Here is a 17,364-nt window from a genome sequence, read left to right as displayed (position 1 = left end):
GAATTTAACAGAATTATCAGATAATAAATTGAATAGGCATTGAATGAAGGGTTGATTTTAGTTCACTTTAGGTGTCCGAGCCGTTATTGTGGTGGACATGTATAGATTTTAAAAATAATTTTCATAAAGATCAACAGAAATTGATATGGAAGAGTACTTCAAAATTACCTATCTATATAGTGAGATTCATTTATAAAATCAGCACCGGATTAACAGATTTACATTGGTTTACTATTCTTGTCAGAAATGAAATGAAAATATCCTTTATAATGAACAGAGCTTTCAAGTCTTCTACCACTCATCCTTGTCTGACATTGGACAACGCATATAAGTTACCTCTAACAACTAGATTACTGAGAAAGGAAACTCCTTACCGTTGCCGAATCGTTTGTAGGCTACTATGAAATCGTTTGTATTTCTCGGCCCTAAGTTTTTCAACAATATTCCTCTTGAAATTAAGAGAACACAAAATCGACTTGTTTTTAAAACAAAAGTTCTTGGATGGCTTAGAGGTCTTATGCCTGATTATCTAGAGACCTTATTCAATGTGGTTTCTTAGTTAAAATACTCTGATAATGGTAGCTATGCATTGGCTAAATGAGCTGGAATTGGAAAGTGTGAATGTGTGAGTGATTGGTTGCTGATTTTTCTTTCTTTCTTCTTTTTATATTTTTCTACTTCTCTATAAATTCATAAATTATCATATATTCATTCCTGCTCGCAGACGTAGAGTTTTGTACTCTCAGCAAGCAGTATTTTTCTATCCAAATTCACAAATTAGTCCTGGTTTAGCATGTTTGAATTCTTGTCTGATGTTATTGTTTAATAAATTAGACTTTTATGTACTTTATAAATTATTAACTTATTACTCTAATATTGTTAAGCTGTATTATTTTTTTTCTCATGATTTGTAAATATTGTGAATTGGATTGAATAAAATTTGAATTTGAATTTGAAATATAATTAACTATACGGTTCTAGAATATTTCATCTTTATTACGAAAATGTATTTTTAAATGTATCATGAAAAGATATTATATATATTTGTGGTAAATAAAATATTAAAATGAATAGGCTATTTCAGATATAATTGATCATTATTTTAAAGAATCAACAATTATTATTTTAACAGATACAGGAACTGGGATGAATAATATCACAGCTATATAAGTTGGAAAGTTACTACAGAAGGCAGTGGAAAAATAAATTTGGCAGCTATGTCGTCCAATGAATTTATAACGACAATCTCACTATAAGTAAATTATTATCCAAGCATATCATGAGATATTTAATTGTATGTGTTAAACTTATTCAATTATACATCTTACACATAACACATCTCATGGGATATTGTATGTGTTTTCATCATAGAATTCTTATTTCATTAAACTTGACCATTTTTCGACTCATGAGAGGGTATGTTGTACAGGTCTTTGAATAGTATAAATATCGAGGAAGGGAGGTCTGCATGGACAATTAACAGACCAAATTATAGAATATAAATTTTATTTCACATTCACAAAAAAATAACAAACTATTGCTTTGCACACTGTCTCAACTATGTTGTGTTATATTTTTTATATTAAAATATTCATAGGTTAAATATTATTTAAAATTACAAACAAATCAGTGGGCCAGGGAGCACACGTATTCATTTAAAATTTGAACTAAAAACAAGATTAAATTTTATGAAAATTGTAATCGAGAACAAAAAACAACAAAAACTTGCAAATAAATTACCGTTTAATATATTTGGAATGGGTAGAATATAAAACTAAATTGTACAATACTGTTTGGTGAAGGCATAATAAGTACCTTCATATTATGCTACATTGTATAGATACTAACTATTTATATTGCACAAAGATTGGGAAAAAATTCCAGTTTTTACAGTTTGTTTTAGAATTCTTAGCATAACTTATTTTCCTCTCCCTATCATTATAATTTTAATTTTACTTATTGTGAGAATTAATGAAGTATATCAATTAGCTTATTGTAGGAGATTTTCATAGATTGGTTTAGGAGATGATCACTTTATTGGTTAACATATTATATTTAAATGATAATTTAGATTTGTTCATTTTCATTGTATGAGATTGTTTTGTGCAATTAGAACTTTTGTGAATTTGGCATTATCTTATAATAACGTTTAGTCTTATTGATACTACAGTATTTTACTGACAAGAATAAAAACCTTATACTAGAACTTATAAACTCACAAAATGAATCGGCGGCTTCATAAATCATCGTAAATGCTGATGATTGAATGAAATTAAATTCTAAGAGAATTATCGATTTATAGGTTGATATTTGAGCACTCATTTAATTTCAATCAACTGGGATGAAAAAAGAATTACGAGCTTCATCAATTAATACAAAAACATCAAAGCCCATACAAAACTATTTTCAAAGTCAAAAAAAAATAATTATTATAATATCTATAGAAATACTATAAAATCTTCATTACAATAGATCACAGTGATTTTCAGAGCATGGATCATAAAATTTTGTCCAAATTCTAATTTACTAACTACTCTAGCTACAAAATAATCTGACCTCTATACAAAATATTGCATTAAAATTCATTGGAGCTTCATAAAACAGTTTGCATTAAAACTGCCAACAGTTTTCAGTGAGTGGTACCAATGAGAAAATTCTGCTAGAAATTCACCCTTAAACAGTGACTAACCTGATATAAGAAATCAACTGCAGAAGATACATTTTCAAATAAAATATAACTTATACGAAGAGGAAACACATCATACAACATTTTATACACATAGAAAAATAGAATACATTTACAATACTACACTCTTATACAAAATACTTGGAACCATTTGGAAAATTTTATCTATCAATATGTACTTTCACGTTTATACTGCATCATGTAGCATCATGAGTGACTGGTATCTGTCATACAACTATGAGATCTTGAACTTTGCAAACACTAGCAAATTTTTACCACTACTTAGTTTCACAAAATAAAACCTGTGAGATGTTTTAGATGTACTCAAGCCTCAAGATTGATCTGATGACTGTTTCATAGGACTCTAGAAGTCCGGTTTTATTTCAATCAACATAAACCTTTAAGGTGTTCCGAGTGTCTGCAGTCCTAACGAGGATATAGATATATAAATTGTTATCCAGATCTATATCTTCCTAAGACCGCTCTCTGTGTGCACACACCCATATCACTAATTATTCATTTTTTTCAAAAAATATCACAAAGTCACAAATAGCCACAGGAATCTTGCAAATCTTGAAAGTTTACTTCTTCACAAAAATTTTCGCTGATTTTTTTAAAAACAATAGAGTTTTTAAGAGCACTTACAAAGGGCCTTCATCACTGGATGTATTCGTGCTGAGAAGAGGCGTAGTTTCGATGGGTGGATGATCTACTGGGTACCAGGGCACATTCATTTTCGAACTGAAACTACTGTAGACTATGCAGTTGAATGCGGCTTGTAATGGATTGACGATTGCCTGCAAATCAATAAAATATTATTATAGAAACTCACATGTCAATTTTCATTGTGATGTATTTTCTCCTTTATAAAGTTTGTTGACTGTATTATGCATATTGTGATTTATCCGCTGTCTTTTGACATGTGAATCAGTTTTTGGGATATACTAAAATCTATCTACTTGCATATCGACTAAAGGGTTTTCTATCAAGAGTTTCCTAGCTTTGACAATTCATTGTGGCCTTATAGTTGAAACTATAGTTGAAATTGTTTCATAAAGCAAATTTTTCTCTGTGCAAGCAAGAGCTTGGCCCATTTTATGGTTTCAATAGTCATCTTGCCGAGAGGACTGTTCACAATTTGCTAAACAATTTATATTTAATAATGAGGGTGATGCCCACATAAGCTCATAGGCTTGTGCGTGGGTAATGAGTGAGAGGGATGATGATGAGAGATGACTACTACTTTTTAGGTAGTCGGTACCGACGGCTTATCGTCTCCTCTGAGAATGTTTGAAATACAACAATGGATCGCAAGGTCTACCAAGAATACTGTCACTGTACATAGAATATGCGGGAGAATCAGCGGCAGTAATCACGCTCATTTTATTCTGAAAGAAATAAACTTAATTTATTTTAATAAACAATTTACAAGCAATTTTTATTTTAATTTAAAATTTAAATTTACATGCCAATCTTGGCCGCTCTGAATTCAATTTAGCAATACAGCTGATGATTATCGTTTTCTTGTAGCGTAAATTTGACAGTATGGATGTGGACAATGTGTTATTCTAGTAAGACGGTCCAATGTGCCCGTTAGCACAAAGAACAATATATTGTAATTCTGAATGTGCAATTTGCATGTACATAGTTATATCGCAGAGGGGATACCTTACAAGCAAAAGCTAGATCTCATCAACTTCTCAAACACAGCTTGTTTTATTCGATTTGAAAGATAGGAAACGCTCAATGATAAACCTTAATAATAATGATGTTGTGAAAGATGACTGACCATAAGATACCACAGTGTGACGACAAATGTGAGCTGAGGCGTGGGCCATATCCAGACGAGCACGGCACTGATCAGGTTGGGCAGCCAGCAGATGTAGAAGAGCACATTGACGAGGGCAAAGGTGCGGTGCACCGACTCGACAACACTGCGCTCCTTGTTGGTCCACTGGCCGAGGCCCGAGCTGATCACTCGCTGCAAGTGCTTGGCCACGTGCCAGTACAGCAGCGGGTTGGCCAGCATCACTGCAAGCACTGGCAAGTAGGTGGCAAAGTAGTTGGGCAGCACACGGTCAAGTAGCGACTGGCTGGTTGGGTCTATGCAGCTGCAAGTAAGCAAATGGTCAGTCGCTACATTGGGCGAAAATAATGCGAACATTGGAGAATGTTACTGAACGTGGATCAGGGAGGCCACCCATTTTAAAATAAAAAAATCATGAGTAATTCCCGGTTTTCCAGGGTGAAATTTCGAATTTTCCAGGTAGATTTCCGGTATTTGAGGAACAAGATACATTCGTAAAGAATTTATTATGGAAATCTTTAGTTTGATCTTCCATGACGAATTGCGAATAGCGTATTTCAGTTTCCAAATATATTTATAATTTTTGACACTACATTCTATTTTGTGAGGAATTACTACGTTCTTTCAACTACTAATGTGTGTAGAGTACTTTCGGACAGGGTCCATTTCCAATACTTAGTGAGTAGTAAAAAAACGAAATATTCCTCACAAAAATAGACTACAACGTCAAAGTTATCAATACATTTGAACATTTATTATGTATTCTGAGTCATACTTTTACTATTGAAGCCATATATATGTATGTGCAGTACCATAGGCGATTCCAACTGTTGGTGACTCTTCCCACCTTGAAGAAAGCCTCATTCCAAAGAGAATAAAGCCATCAAAATATTTAATTTTCAAAATTTATATCATGACTGAAAATATGATTATTAAAAATAATAGATAAGCGAGCGCCAAATTTTTTCACTGTTTAATACACAAAATAAGCTAACAAATCGATTGAAACTAGAGATTAATGTGAACTAGGCCAACAGGCTTCAGTTACACCCTTAGACCATAAATTACGTTATTACCAGAGGAACTGTTATCAGAATTTAAAAAAGCATAGGCTAACCAAAAATTATAGGAATTTTACTAATTGAATAGCCTATGTTACTGTACACTTATTTACTAAATTAATTGAAATTTTTGAAAAAATCATGAGTAATTCATGGTATTTTTTCCGGTTAGTAAAATCATGAGGAATTCAAGGTTTCCCCGGTAGGTGACCACACTGGTAAATAAATGGTTCGTCGTTATTTGTGCATTGCATTGGACCAATAAATACATTTATTATGATTGATTTTTATTATGATGTACTAGGGTCTTGATTGCACCAAACAGCATTACAATATATAGTCAAATAAAAAAGATATACACTATATATTTCAACACAATAATAAGTTTAGCAAATGAAAATAGTTCACGGTAAAAAATGAATAATATGTACATATAAACTGAATTAAATTGAAATCAAGGTAAATAATTAAGATGATATTATGAAAAAGAAAAAGTGGAAAATGAATTTGGGTGAATAATGAAAGAGATGAGAAAGAAAAGAAAAAAAAATGGAATGAAAACTTACTCAAATCTTATAATTAGAGGGAGGTTTAGGCTCAACTCACACTTACGCGACTCAAGTCGACAAAAGACTGAAACTCTAGTCTCTTCTCGACGCAGCATGTGCTTCGAAATGGTGACACTCAGACCAGTCGACTCTAGTCTCCGCGACGTCACCATTTGAAAACACATGCTGCGTCGAGAAGAGACTAGAGTCGCAGTCTCTTATCGACTTGAGTCGCTCAAGTGTGAGAGTTGAGCCATAGAAGGAGAAACAGAAGATTAAGAAGATAAACATTATAAATCAGGTAAAGGAGGCTTATAGTGAGGTCCACGTTATAATGGCAGTACGATTGGCAATACTGTTGCTGTCATTTTCTATCATACAACAAAACAGATAGCGCTATCTCTCTCTAGCTTTGCAATGTTGACAGTTTGCCAGAATATTTTATTTTTACTTTTGACAGTGACTGTACAAACAATTCTCAGCCGCCATTTTTTTCTTCATTCTATCAAAATACTATAGTACACAAGTCGTATAATTCATTTTAAATGTATTTTTTAACAATGAAATAATTTTTAGACTTTACCGTATGAATAACACAAATTAAAATACCTGAAATGAAATTTTAAAAGTTGATAACTAACCAGCCTAGACTTCATTCATGCTTCAGTTAGCCTACATGTATAGGTTAGACCTACTCGTACAGGTATAAATAACATTGAAAAGTTATTTCAGAATTATTTCCATTGAAATTACTTATTTTGAATAGGATTTCTATTTTTTAAAGTAATTGGAATAGAATTCCTACCAAATAACTTAATTTCTGTTGTTTTGAAATTCAGATTGGTGTACCACAGCTTTTTAAATTTTCCGTCATTTCAGGTTTGTATGAAAATAAAAATCTCATCTCAGTTATGGAAGCAAATTTTTTAATCAAATTATGAAAAAATATATTTTCCTGATTAATTTGACATTAAATTGATTATTTTATCAAGGAAATTATAATTATTATTAAATCAAATTTAATAGGATGAATTGAGTGTACAGCTGTGTACACTCAGTGGCAAAATGGAGAGACTTGGCAAAGTTTTTCTCCTATCTTTCTTCACTGCCATTATAACGTGGACCTCACTGTAGAAGAGGATGAAGAAAAATGAATCAGGAGAGAATTGAGAAGAAACAGAAGATGGTTAAGAAGAAGAGAAGAAGGAGGAGGAAACCGAAAGAAGTCAGAGAAGGGCCGAAATTGGACAATGAGAAAGAGAAAAAAACGAGAATGAGGAGAAGCAGAAGATAAATAAATATCAAGACGAAGAATGTAAGTTCGAAGAGGAAAAAGGTGAGGTGGGAGAAAAGGAAATAGAAGAACAAACGGAAGTTGAGTGGTAGAAGAGAATGAGAGGTAATAGAATATGGAGAAGTAGAAGGCAGGACAGAAGTGAAATAATGGTTAATAGATCGATTACTACTCACTCCAGATTAGGATAGAAGATCAAAGTTAGTCCACCATCAGTTGGCAGGAAGAAAATAATACCAATAAGGAAAGGAAAGGTTGGAAAACATGGATAAAGCTAAGAACAATCAATCGAATGATTCTTTATATAGATGATGGAATCATCTTTACAAGATGAAGGAATACTTCAATTAGTTTTCGCCCCACTTGGATGTAATGAGCTGGTTTTCGTGCGTCATATGGAGGCCGAAAGTGATTGTTTTCTGACCAGGCCGGTAAAATTTTTACGGCCCTAGGGCTGTAAAATAACCTTGAAGTCAGCTGATTCTGATTTGATGTGAACGTGTTTACAAAATAGTTTATGAAACGAAATCAGTTTATATGCTTCTAGAATTGAATAAAGTATTCAGCAATAAGATACCATAATTTTATTTGGATGAATGGAATATGAATAAGTTATATTAAAAACTATTCAAATTCTATTTTTAGAGTAGGATAGAGCTTCTAACCTCAACTTTCGTAGTCGACGATGACAAGCATTGTTGACATTCAGATTGTCCAAGTTAGTCTGCTAAAACAGCTGATCAAAAAACTTTTCATTATTTGTGTTTATTATTCAAAATCAAAACATTCATACTAATATCATCTTTGAAAGCCATTTGAAAGAATAAAAAAGTATAAACTCAACCTCCCATTAAAACATAGAATCATAAAATTAAAACATGAAACATTAGAACATAATTGAACATAATCTTTTAGGTTATTTAGACAATTTGAAATCCACCCAAACTGAGATCCTCACCCTGTCGTGGTCGACGACGCATTTACGCAAAAATGAAAACTTATTTTTTTGTGTGGCGAAAAATAGCGTTCGCACCACGGGCAAAAATGTGATTCCGGCTCTCAATCTTTTCTAGTCCTCGGCCTACGGCCTCGGACTTGAAAACCGATTTCGAGCCAGAAAAGTCTCATTTTCGGCCCTAGGTGCGAAATATACTATTACAGATAGATAAACAGCTCACCTAGCATTAGGATAATAGAGCAAGGTAAGACCTCCAGCAGTTAGGACGGCGGGCAGGAGCCAGCAGAACAGGTGGTAGATGGTGGGATAGGACTGCCTGTCCCGAACTGCCAGGCACATGTCCACTGTGTAGCACAGGGTCCACATCCACGTCACACAGTAGAAGTATTGCGTCCACACCTGCACACAAAATCAGTTCACTAGCATTAAAGCAAGACAGTCACACAATAGTTAGAATATAACTTACTTAGTCATTGCAATTAGACATGTCTTCATAAGCAACTATGTGAAGTATTATGACTAAACGTGTCTTGTCTTGACTAATTAGTGTGTGTCTAGCCTTAGGCTGGTCACACACCGATTAGTCAAGACAAGACTAGTCAGGTTTAGTCACAATACTTCACATAGTTGCTTATGGAGTCATGTCTAATTGCAATAGTTCTAATGGGATCATTCATACTCACTTGGCCGGGATGGATGTCAATGTCCAGAGATTATAAAATCATTGAGGAAGTAAATAATTACTTATTTTGTCTGTGATAGAATGTAACATTCTATAGTGAGGTTCACGTTATAATGACAGTGGAGAAAGATAGGAGAAAAACGTTGCCGAACCTCTGTCTTATCAATGCCTTCAGTAGACCGTAGCTGATGCAGGTTTATTAATGTAATATTATTTTTCTGGCTTCAAATTTATCAAGTTTTACAATATTTTTCAATTTATTAATGCATTTTCAAGTGTAATAATAATTTGTTTCATCTTTCTGATCAACCGAGATACAAATTTTTAGTATAATGTATATTTGGACTGTAAATTTTTGTGATCTTTATAAAAGTGTTTCATAACCTCATTTGAACTATTTTTATCAAAATTAGGGAGAGGAACAGTTTTGGGTTTATCCTGTTGATTCTCTCCCAATCATTAATTTGATGTTGTGATTAAGGAATGTAATAAATAAATGTGATTAACTGTTAATTCTCGTTTAAAATAATCAATTATATTTTATTATGCAATAAATTATATTTTTCAATAATTTCATAATGAATTTACATAATTGAAATGAAATATATTGTTAATTAATAATTAATTCTGAATTGTTAAAAGAACATCTGGCAACAGAGCAAAGCGAGAAAGAGATAGCGCTATCCGCTTTGTTGAATGATAGACTACGATAGCAATACCATTGCTAATCAAACACTGCCATTATAATGTGGACCTCACTATAGAAACCCGTCCGGAGTTTATGAAACATGTAAGTCATGTTAGTAGTAAATGTGAAAATTTGACACTACATAAGAATAAAGTCGTAGGATTTATTCGATTTTTGATTTATAGACAAGGATATCAATACCATTGCTAATCAAACACTACCATTATAACGTGGACCTCACTATATATTCTCTGATTAACTAGATTCTAGACCGGATACGGTTTTATGGTACAGAATGTAACATGCTATACTCGCAGATTAGAGCTTAAGGTAATTATATTTTTACTGTTCACTGTGGGGATTCAGCTTAATTTGATAAATATAACAATTCATATACCATCGAACACCATGGAAGCTTACAGCACAGAAGAAGGAATTACGTCATCACAGAAGAAGGTAATCTTTCGTGTTCTCTACTCCGTGCTTTCAACAAGTATTGACAATTAAAACTGATAGAAGAGCTACAGCATAAAGAAAGCATGTGTATTTGAAACCTCATGTTAGTGAGATGTGAGCGTCAGTGACAATCACATATTTCATATACTTCATTTCATGTTATCTATTAAAATTAACCACCCATGTAATTCATAATTTATATGTTATGTACTCGGTAGTCCCATATGCAGTCATGCTCGGAAGAGCTTGCATATGCGCAATGTTACTTTTTGTAATATTTTTATAAATAAATAAATACAGAAAAGATAGAATAGTAAGAGAAAATATAGCTTGATATTCCATCTTTTCTATACTCACTCTTCTTTTTAGGGCTACCGATTTACACTTGAAAATGGCTCTTGAAGAATTGGAACTAAAGTCTGTGAGATATTACTTTTAACATGAAGATGAGAAATCCATTTCTCCTTCCACAGTCTGTAGCATAGACAGAGACGGTCATCCTGCGCACATTTGGATGCGCCGTGTCATTTCGCTTTACGTTCTTGTGATGAACATATCTCCGTAATCACACAAACCAATATACCTGCTGACCAGCCAACAATTTTGGAATAATGCCAGGCAATAGCTGAAGGGGAGTATTGGCGCGACGCGTGAATGCTGCTAGGTAGCGGGAGTGATTAGTGGAGGATAGATCATCGGACCTCTCCGCCTTCGAGAAAGAGCCGTTTTTTGTTCATTTTTATTTTGTTTTTGCTATCTTTTCTCTATGGCTATAGTAAGATTGACTTAAAAATATCAGCATAGGTTAAATTGGAAGTACTGGAGCTATTTCTATAAGTAATGCCGACGGAAGATTTTATTAGAAATTGCAGTTAACCAACTGCTGGAATTTTATTATAACAGTACAATAATGATTATTTCGAATATCCAATGGAAGCTTTATAAATATAACTAAGGACTTCTGCAAATACAAATAATAATGATCGGAGAACTAAATAGCAGAGGGAAATTTGAAGAATGACTGTCCAAATATTGTGTCCAGACCTGGAATAGAACCCGGTACCTATCCGTTGCCGGATAATGGTTATTATACTGATTATGATGATATAATGGTTATTATACAGTGATAAGTAATATACTGACATTTTGAAGTGAAGCTCAATATAGAAGGAGATTGTTAAAAGCTAGTGAGAGTGGTGCCCACATGAGCATCAGGCTTGTGCGTGTGAAATGGGAAGGATGCTGATGATAAAAGATAAGTGGACCTATTTTTCAGGTGGGTTCCAAACCACTGGAAATGGAAATACACTTACGTCTATCTGATTTAACCGTGATTAATGTCGTCTTCCAACATTGTAATTGGTTTTATAGTGGTTGAATTTAATAGACGTACGTACAACCGGGAAGTGTGTTCGTTAGGCTATATGCTGTTAAATAAAAATAACTATCAATTGAAGAGCTGTAATTATGGTGTGCTTAGGAAATGATCTTATTTAAAATTTATTTTTTTACTTTTTTCAATTTCCATGTTTTTCGAAGTGAAATATTCCATTACTATATTCAATCTTCTATTCTTTGAATTTTTAGAACAACTGTCGGAGGTCCCGGTATATCAGTCGTGAGACCCATTGACGGCTTGAATTATAAATTCAGGCGAGATGGGATCTTCTCTTAAAATATTCCCCAGCAAAAAGCCATCTTACCAATTTAATTTTAGTGAAGTATTTACTTTTTTAGTACAACAATCATTTTGTCATCTGGGAATCAATTTAATGACTGAAATTAGGATACTAAAGAAAATGTCATTATCTAAATTCGGAAGAAAAATAGTTTATGTTCGCCTGTTCTTTCCTCTCCTAATCATTCCATCTATATGATGGATAGATCATCTCCTTCTTCTACCAACTTACAGGTATAGACATCTCTGCCTGTTCCGAACCACATATCTGACCACCTTTTATTGGACGCTCTCAGTCTCTCTTGCTTTCTGGGTTGTGGTTGAGCACCAATTTTGGTATCATGTGTTCCTCCATTCTATTTGCATTCTGGTATTATTTTAATCTTAGGCCGGTTACAGAGCTCGACCGACCGTCAGTGCGTATGTACCATCCTGACCGTACGCATCGATGAATCAGTTTTACACATTCAGAGCTCGACCGTCAGTGCATATGTACCATCCTGACCAAACATCAGTTTTTCTTACTCACAAAATGGACGCCTTTACAGATTGTTTAATTGCAGCTTATTATCTTCGTAAACGAAAGATTAAAATACGTAGATATCAAGTTCACCCGATGGTCGCCCAAAGAGCATTTCAAACGGAATTTAGTACCATTATTATACATCATTGCTTGGGGTGAAGATACATTTTTCAACTACCTCAGAATGTCCATCAGAAATTTTTATGAGTTATTTCGAGCTTGTATCACAATTGGGAATACTTGCAGTCACTTTAAGCTATGGATCAAATGAATGTAAATAATATTATTAATATATGATTTTTTCAATAAAAAATTTAGAAATGATTGAAGAAATGTATAGAAAAACTCTGAATTCAAATATGACACTATTAATCGAATTCATTCATTATGCTATTCAATTCAATATCAGCTGATTGTCAGGCAGAGGTGTCAGCACATTGGTTATGTTGCGATCGGGCTACTGATCAGTACAGCTCTGAAAGATTCTATTTGTTTCAATAGCGCGTCAGTCGACTGATGGAACAAAAATAGAGTTTTTCTATACATTTCTTCAATCATTTCTAAATTTTTTATTGAAAAAATCATATATTATTAATATCATCTACATTAATTTGATCTGTAGCTTAAAGTGACTGCAAGTATTCCCAATGGTGATACAAGCTCGAAATAGCTCATCAAAATTTCTGATGGACATTCTGAGGTAGATGAGAAATGTATCTTCACCCCAAGCAATGATGCTCTTTGGGCGACGATCGGGTGAACTTGATATATACGTCTTTTAATCTTTCGTTTACGAAGATAATAAGCTGCAATTAAACAATCTGTAAAGGCGTCCATTTTGTGAGTCAGAAAAACTGATGTATGGTCAGGATGGTGCATACGCACTGACGGTCGGTCGAGCTCTGAATGTCTAAAACTGATTCATCGATGCGTACGGTCAGGATGGTACATACGCACTGACGGTCGGTCGAGCTCTGTAACCGGCCTTAGACATATCTTTGTTTATAGAGAAGACGTTATGTTGTTTGCTTATCAAAGTATTTCTCAGACGATCTTATCTACTCACCCATGGGTTCTTCGGAGAAATCTCTCTTCTGCAGTCTACTTTTATCTGGCTCGGACAGCACCCAAGTATCAAACCTATATAGACTGGTTGGTGAGGATACGGCTTTGTAAAATTTAGCTTGGTGCTCTGGCTATTATTATTCTTTAGATTTCTATGTATGGTACCACATATGTTTTGGAAGAGATATCAGAGCCCAGGCAATTGAAGATTGATACCTGTTCCAATATACTATGATTTGATACTATCTTGCTTCTATGATGGATAGATTGCATTAAGTAAATGCATTCAAGCCTATAAAATAAATAAATTGAATTCGTGATAATCTATCAGCGATCATACAACTGTGAATATAGTTTTCAAACCTAATTCCTATATCGAAGCTGAGATATTTTTTTAGGAAAATTTCAAACTTTCTCAATAATGAAGGTTGTAACAATATCACAAGTTCAAAAATAACTTGACAGCAATAAATCATACAACTAATTAAGCGAAACGATGCATGTAATTGATTTATCAATTCACCACAAATGTATGCGATTTCAAAAATTATCCATTGAATTATTCAATTATCTGAAGCAAATTTTATCAATAAAAAATGAACAGAAAAAAGTGATCCAACATCGTAATGTTGGAGTCAAAACGTCTAATTGAGAGATAATTATTAACTATTGATAATAGGAGTCACAGACCGATAAGATTTTTTCGTTATGACAATAATGTTAACATACTGTCAACATGGATGGAATTGGAAAGGGTCACAATACTGAGCAAAGGTTGGAATAGTAGATTGTGGAGAAAAATTATAAGTCAATCTTCCCCAAAAGATATCGACGATATACTAGTTATTATTAATTGAGAAAACATAACTTTTGGAAATAAACAAGAAATTAATCGCAGACTGTACAAGATAAATACCCTATGTGATTAGTAGAGCTGATATTTCTATTCTATTGCACCATTTCAGTGGATTTTATTAGTTTCAATACAGATACGAAATTTTAGACTTACTTGGAAACTATATTGGTGTCAATTATAGACGATACAGTATTTTCGATTAAGAAAATAATATTGTTGAAATAATGAATTTTGTACTCACTGAGAATATCATGCAGAATAAGAATGTTGAATCACTCTCGTCCATCCTATTGACGAAATTATCATTTAGCTTGACTATTGATCTCACAAAAACTCCTGAAAAAAGAGAAAAAAACAAGTTAACAGTAGTTTCTACTGTTATTTATAGAGAAAGAAAAATTCAGGAATCGAAATACAGAACCAATATTTTTAAACATGGATATGATTTGATGCCTCTAAAATAAATTATGTTGGGAAAAGATTGAACATCAACGCAATAAATAGCAAATTTCAACTTGATAGAAATAAATCATTTCATTGATTTATGTATACATTTTTTAATAATATTTGATGGTAAGCAATTGGATGGAATTTCTTCTATGAACTCCTAATTTGTCAAACAATAAACATTATACCTCATCATAAATAATGATCAATAATTATTGTATATTTTAGATAAATTGGAGAAATTCATGAGTAGGATTTTCTAAACTTAGTATGTATGTAACTCTTACATAACATGGTAATATATATTAAAATACATTTTATTGTCTCTTTCAAAAAAAGGGTAATGAGATTTTTATTTCTATTTAAATTCATATTCAACTTGATCGTATATAATGAAGGTTATATTTTCATGTTGCATCACTTAAATTCGTTCCATAGAGTAGGTAATAGTAGAGTTTTACTTACCATCACACAGAGAAATAAGGAAATACTCTAGATTTAAGAAATGAGAAAAGTTATTAAAATGAAGTAGGCCTACCTAACGACGCAAGCAGATCCGCAAATGCAAGCCATAATATAATTTTTCTCCCTCGGCCACACAAAAGAGATACAAGTCTATGCTTGTGGAAGTAATCTTTCTTGTGTAAAATCTGTAAAAAATGGTAAAATCATAAATTTGATTTAACTTTTAGATAGTTGCTTATTTTTCAAGATTGAGATATCCGAATAAAAATATGGATCTTATTGCATAAAATAATAGAATACCTACTCCATTAATACCTGAGTCTTTATCTTTATTTATAATAAGGTGATTTCTTTAATAGAGTACGGTAGGTACTTCATGGTGAGGACGAGTTTCACCAATTGCTGATAAGGGTAAGGCTTGAGTACACTATTCTTATCGCTTGATATTACTACACTTAACAGCTACGGTAATGGTGATCAAACTACCGTACTTTTACATTAAAATTTATATGAATAATGATTTATGAAATGCCACACCTGTCTCAGAAGACAATGTAAATTAAAAACAGAATTTACAAGGTTGCCTAATTTTTTTCTTTGTTGATAACAATTATTATTATGACTGTGGAATACTCATCAATATAATCCGTTTGTGAGATATTTTTTATAAAAGCATGATATGAGATAGGTATGATATTGAAATGAAAAATAAATAGAACTAACGCTTTGGGTGGGTTTCAAACCTGCAAAAAATTTTGAAAAATAGAGAATTGAATGAACTACAAAAGTGGTCTTATAAAAATCACAGTACGATACCGCTAGAAGCAACCGTCCTTGCACAGCAACTATCTAGAGCTCGTTTCTTCATATTATGAACAAAGTATCGGGGGACCGAGCTTTGCTCTGGAGCTTCATAATTATTATAAACAATTATTTCATAATTATCATAATTATTATGAACAAATAAGAAGCTGATTTGAAGTGAATAGAATATTCAATCCAATGAGCATCTTCATCATAAACTTATGTTTTGGTTTTGTTGAATAGCATATATGCATTATTCCAGGGATTACATAATCAATATTGTCATCATATTACCTAGAAAAATTGACAAGAAGGCACTACATGATCTATGAGTTATTATGTAATGAGTGTGAGGAGTATGAATATAGGTTGTCACTCGCAAGTTTGATAGTAGGTAATATATTTTTTATAATTAAACCCGTATAATGATTGTTAGGAAGGTAAGGCATAAAAAAGATTGATAGCTGATAGTATTGATTGCTATTAGTGTACTAGACATAGCTTGAAGTTTTTAAAAATTAACAAAATCGAAGATAGGTACCATTTTTATAGGCCTAACTTAGTTTAACTGGGGAAAAATCTTAAAAAATTGGATATGGTATGAAATATGTTAACTCTTCCAATATGTTTATGCAGCCTTACCTGATATATAGCTCCAGCCATTCCAATAAACGATGATACTAAGCAAACTGTATTGTAGTTTAAAGAGTTGAACTCTGTAAGAGCAAGTAAAGCAGGTTTTGCCCTTTTACCAGGGTTAAAACAGCAAAATGTCTGAATTGCAGGGTCTGCCATGACTTGAGTTTGACTATTGACTTTTTGAATTGCGATTCATAAATTAATTTTTATAGACATTAACCACACAGTGTCTTTGGGTTGGTAGCAAAAAGAAGTTATAGGCTATTATAAATGCTCAGATATCAAATGTGTTATTATATCACTCACTTGAAAGCTCACTATACTAAGTTTAATCATCATATTAAAACCGCAAAATTTATTCATGAGAAATTTAATCCTTTTTTAAATTATCACTTGTTACGTAATCATTGTACCTGTGTAAGCAAGATAATATTGGGAATAAAACATGCTTAAACTATCAATATAAATTTCCAAATAACAAATCCTGGCTAACAATGCTATCAACTGATTAGACTGGTAAATATTTTAATTGAATTTCAATCAATAAATGTGTAAATAAATTTAAAATAATGAAAAAACTCCTTGGATTGAACAAGTGTAATATGTGAACGCAAACTCAGAAGACGACAGACGATTTTTGAAACAAGCTCGGCTGCTCGGCATGATTGAGCTATGAGTAGTAGAGTAATAGAGTTGCTCATTCATGT

At 32.7% G+C, this 17,364-nt stretch overlaps 1 protein-coding gene across 1 annotated transcript; it reads right to left on the bottom strand.

Moving 5' to 3' along the window:
* Positions 1-1,489: 1,489 nt before the first annotated feature.
* On the bottom strand, positions 1,490-17,301 carry LOC111053420 (G-protein coupled receptor 143). Its single transcript, XM_039437202.1, has 6 exons — positions 16,661-17,301; positions 15,288-15,399; positions 14,544-14,638; positions 8,575-8,753; positions 4,476-4,797; positions 1,490-3,483 (listed from the first exon to the last, which is right to left on the bottom strand). Exons 1-6 carry the CDS (start codon positions 16,811-16,813, stop codon positions 3,328-3,330), a joined length of 1,017 nt encoding a protein of 338 aa, XP_039293136.1. The 5' UTR covers positions 16,814-17,301; the 3' UTR covers positions 1,490-3,327.
* Positions 17,302-17,364: the final 63 nt, after the last annotated feature.

The sequence above is a fragment of the Nilaparvata lugens genome, chromosome 10 (genome assembly GCF_014356525.2).
Source record: "Nilaparvata lugens isolate BPH chromosome 10, ASM1435652v1, whole genome shotgun sequence".
In the NCBI taxonomy this organism is placed as follows: Eukaryota; Metazoa; Arthropoda; class Insecta; order Hemiptera; family Delphacidae; genus Nilaparvata; species Nilaparvata lugens.
The sequence above is the reverse complement of the archived record's forward strand: the minus strand, read 5'-3'. Positions and strand labels throughout refer to the sequence as shown.

Coding starts and splice junctions, on each gene's coding strand:
- LOC111053420 (XM_039437202.1), bottom strand. CDS start 16,813: ATGGCAGACCCTGCAATTCAGACATTTTGCTGTTTTAACCCTGGTAAA. Junction 14,639..15,287: donor GGATCTGCTTGCGTCGTTAG/GTAGGCCTACTT, acceptor CTCTTTTTTCAG/GAGTTTTTGTGAGATCAATA. Junction 3,484..4,475: donor TCACACTGTGGTATCTTATG/GTCAGTCATCTT, acceptor ATTGATTTGCAG/GCAATCGTCAATCCATTACA.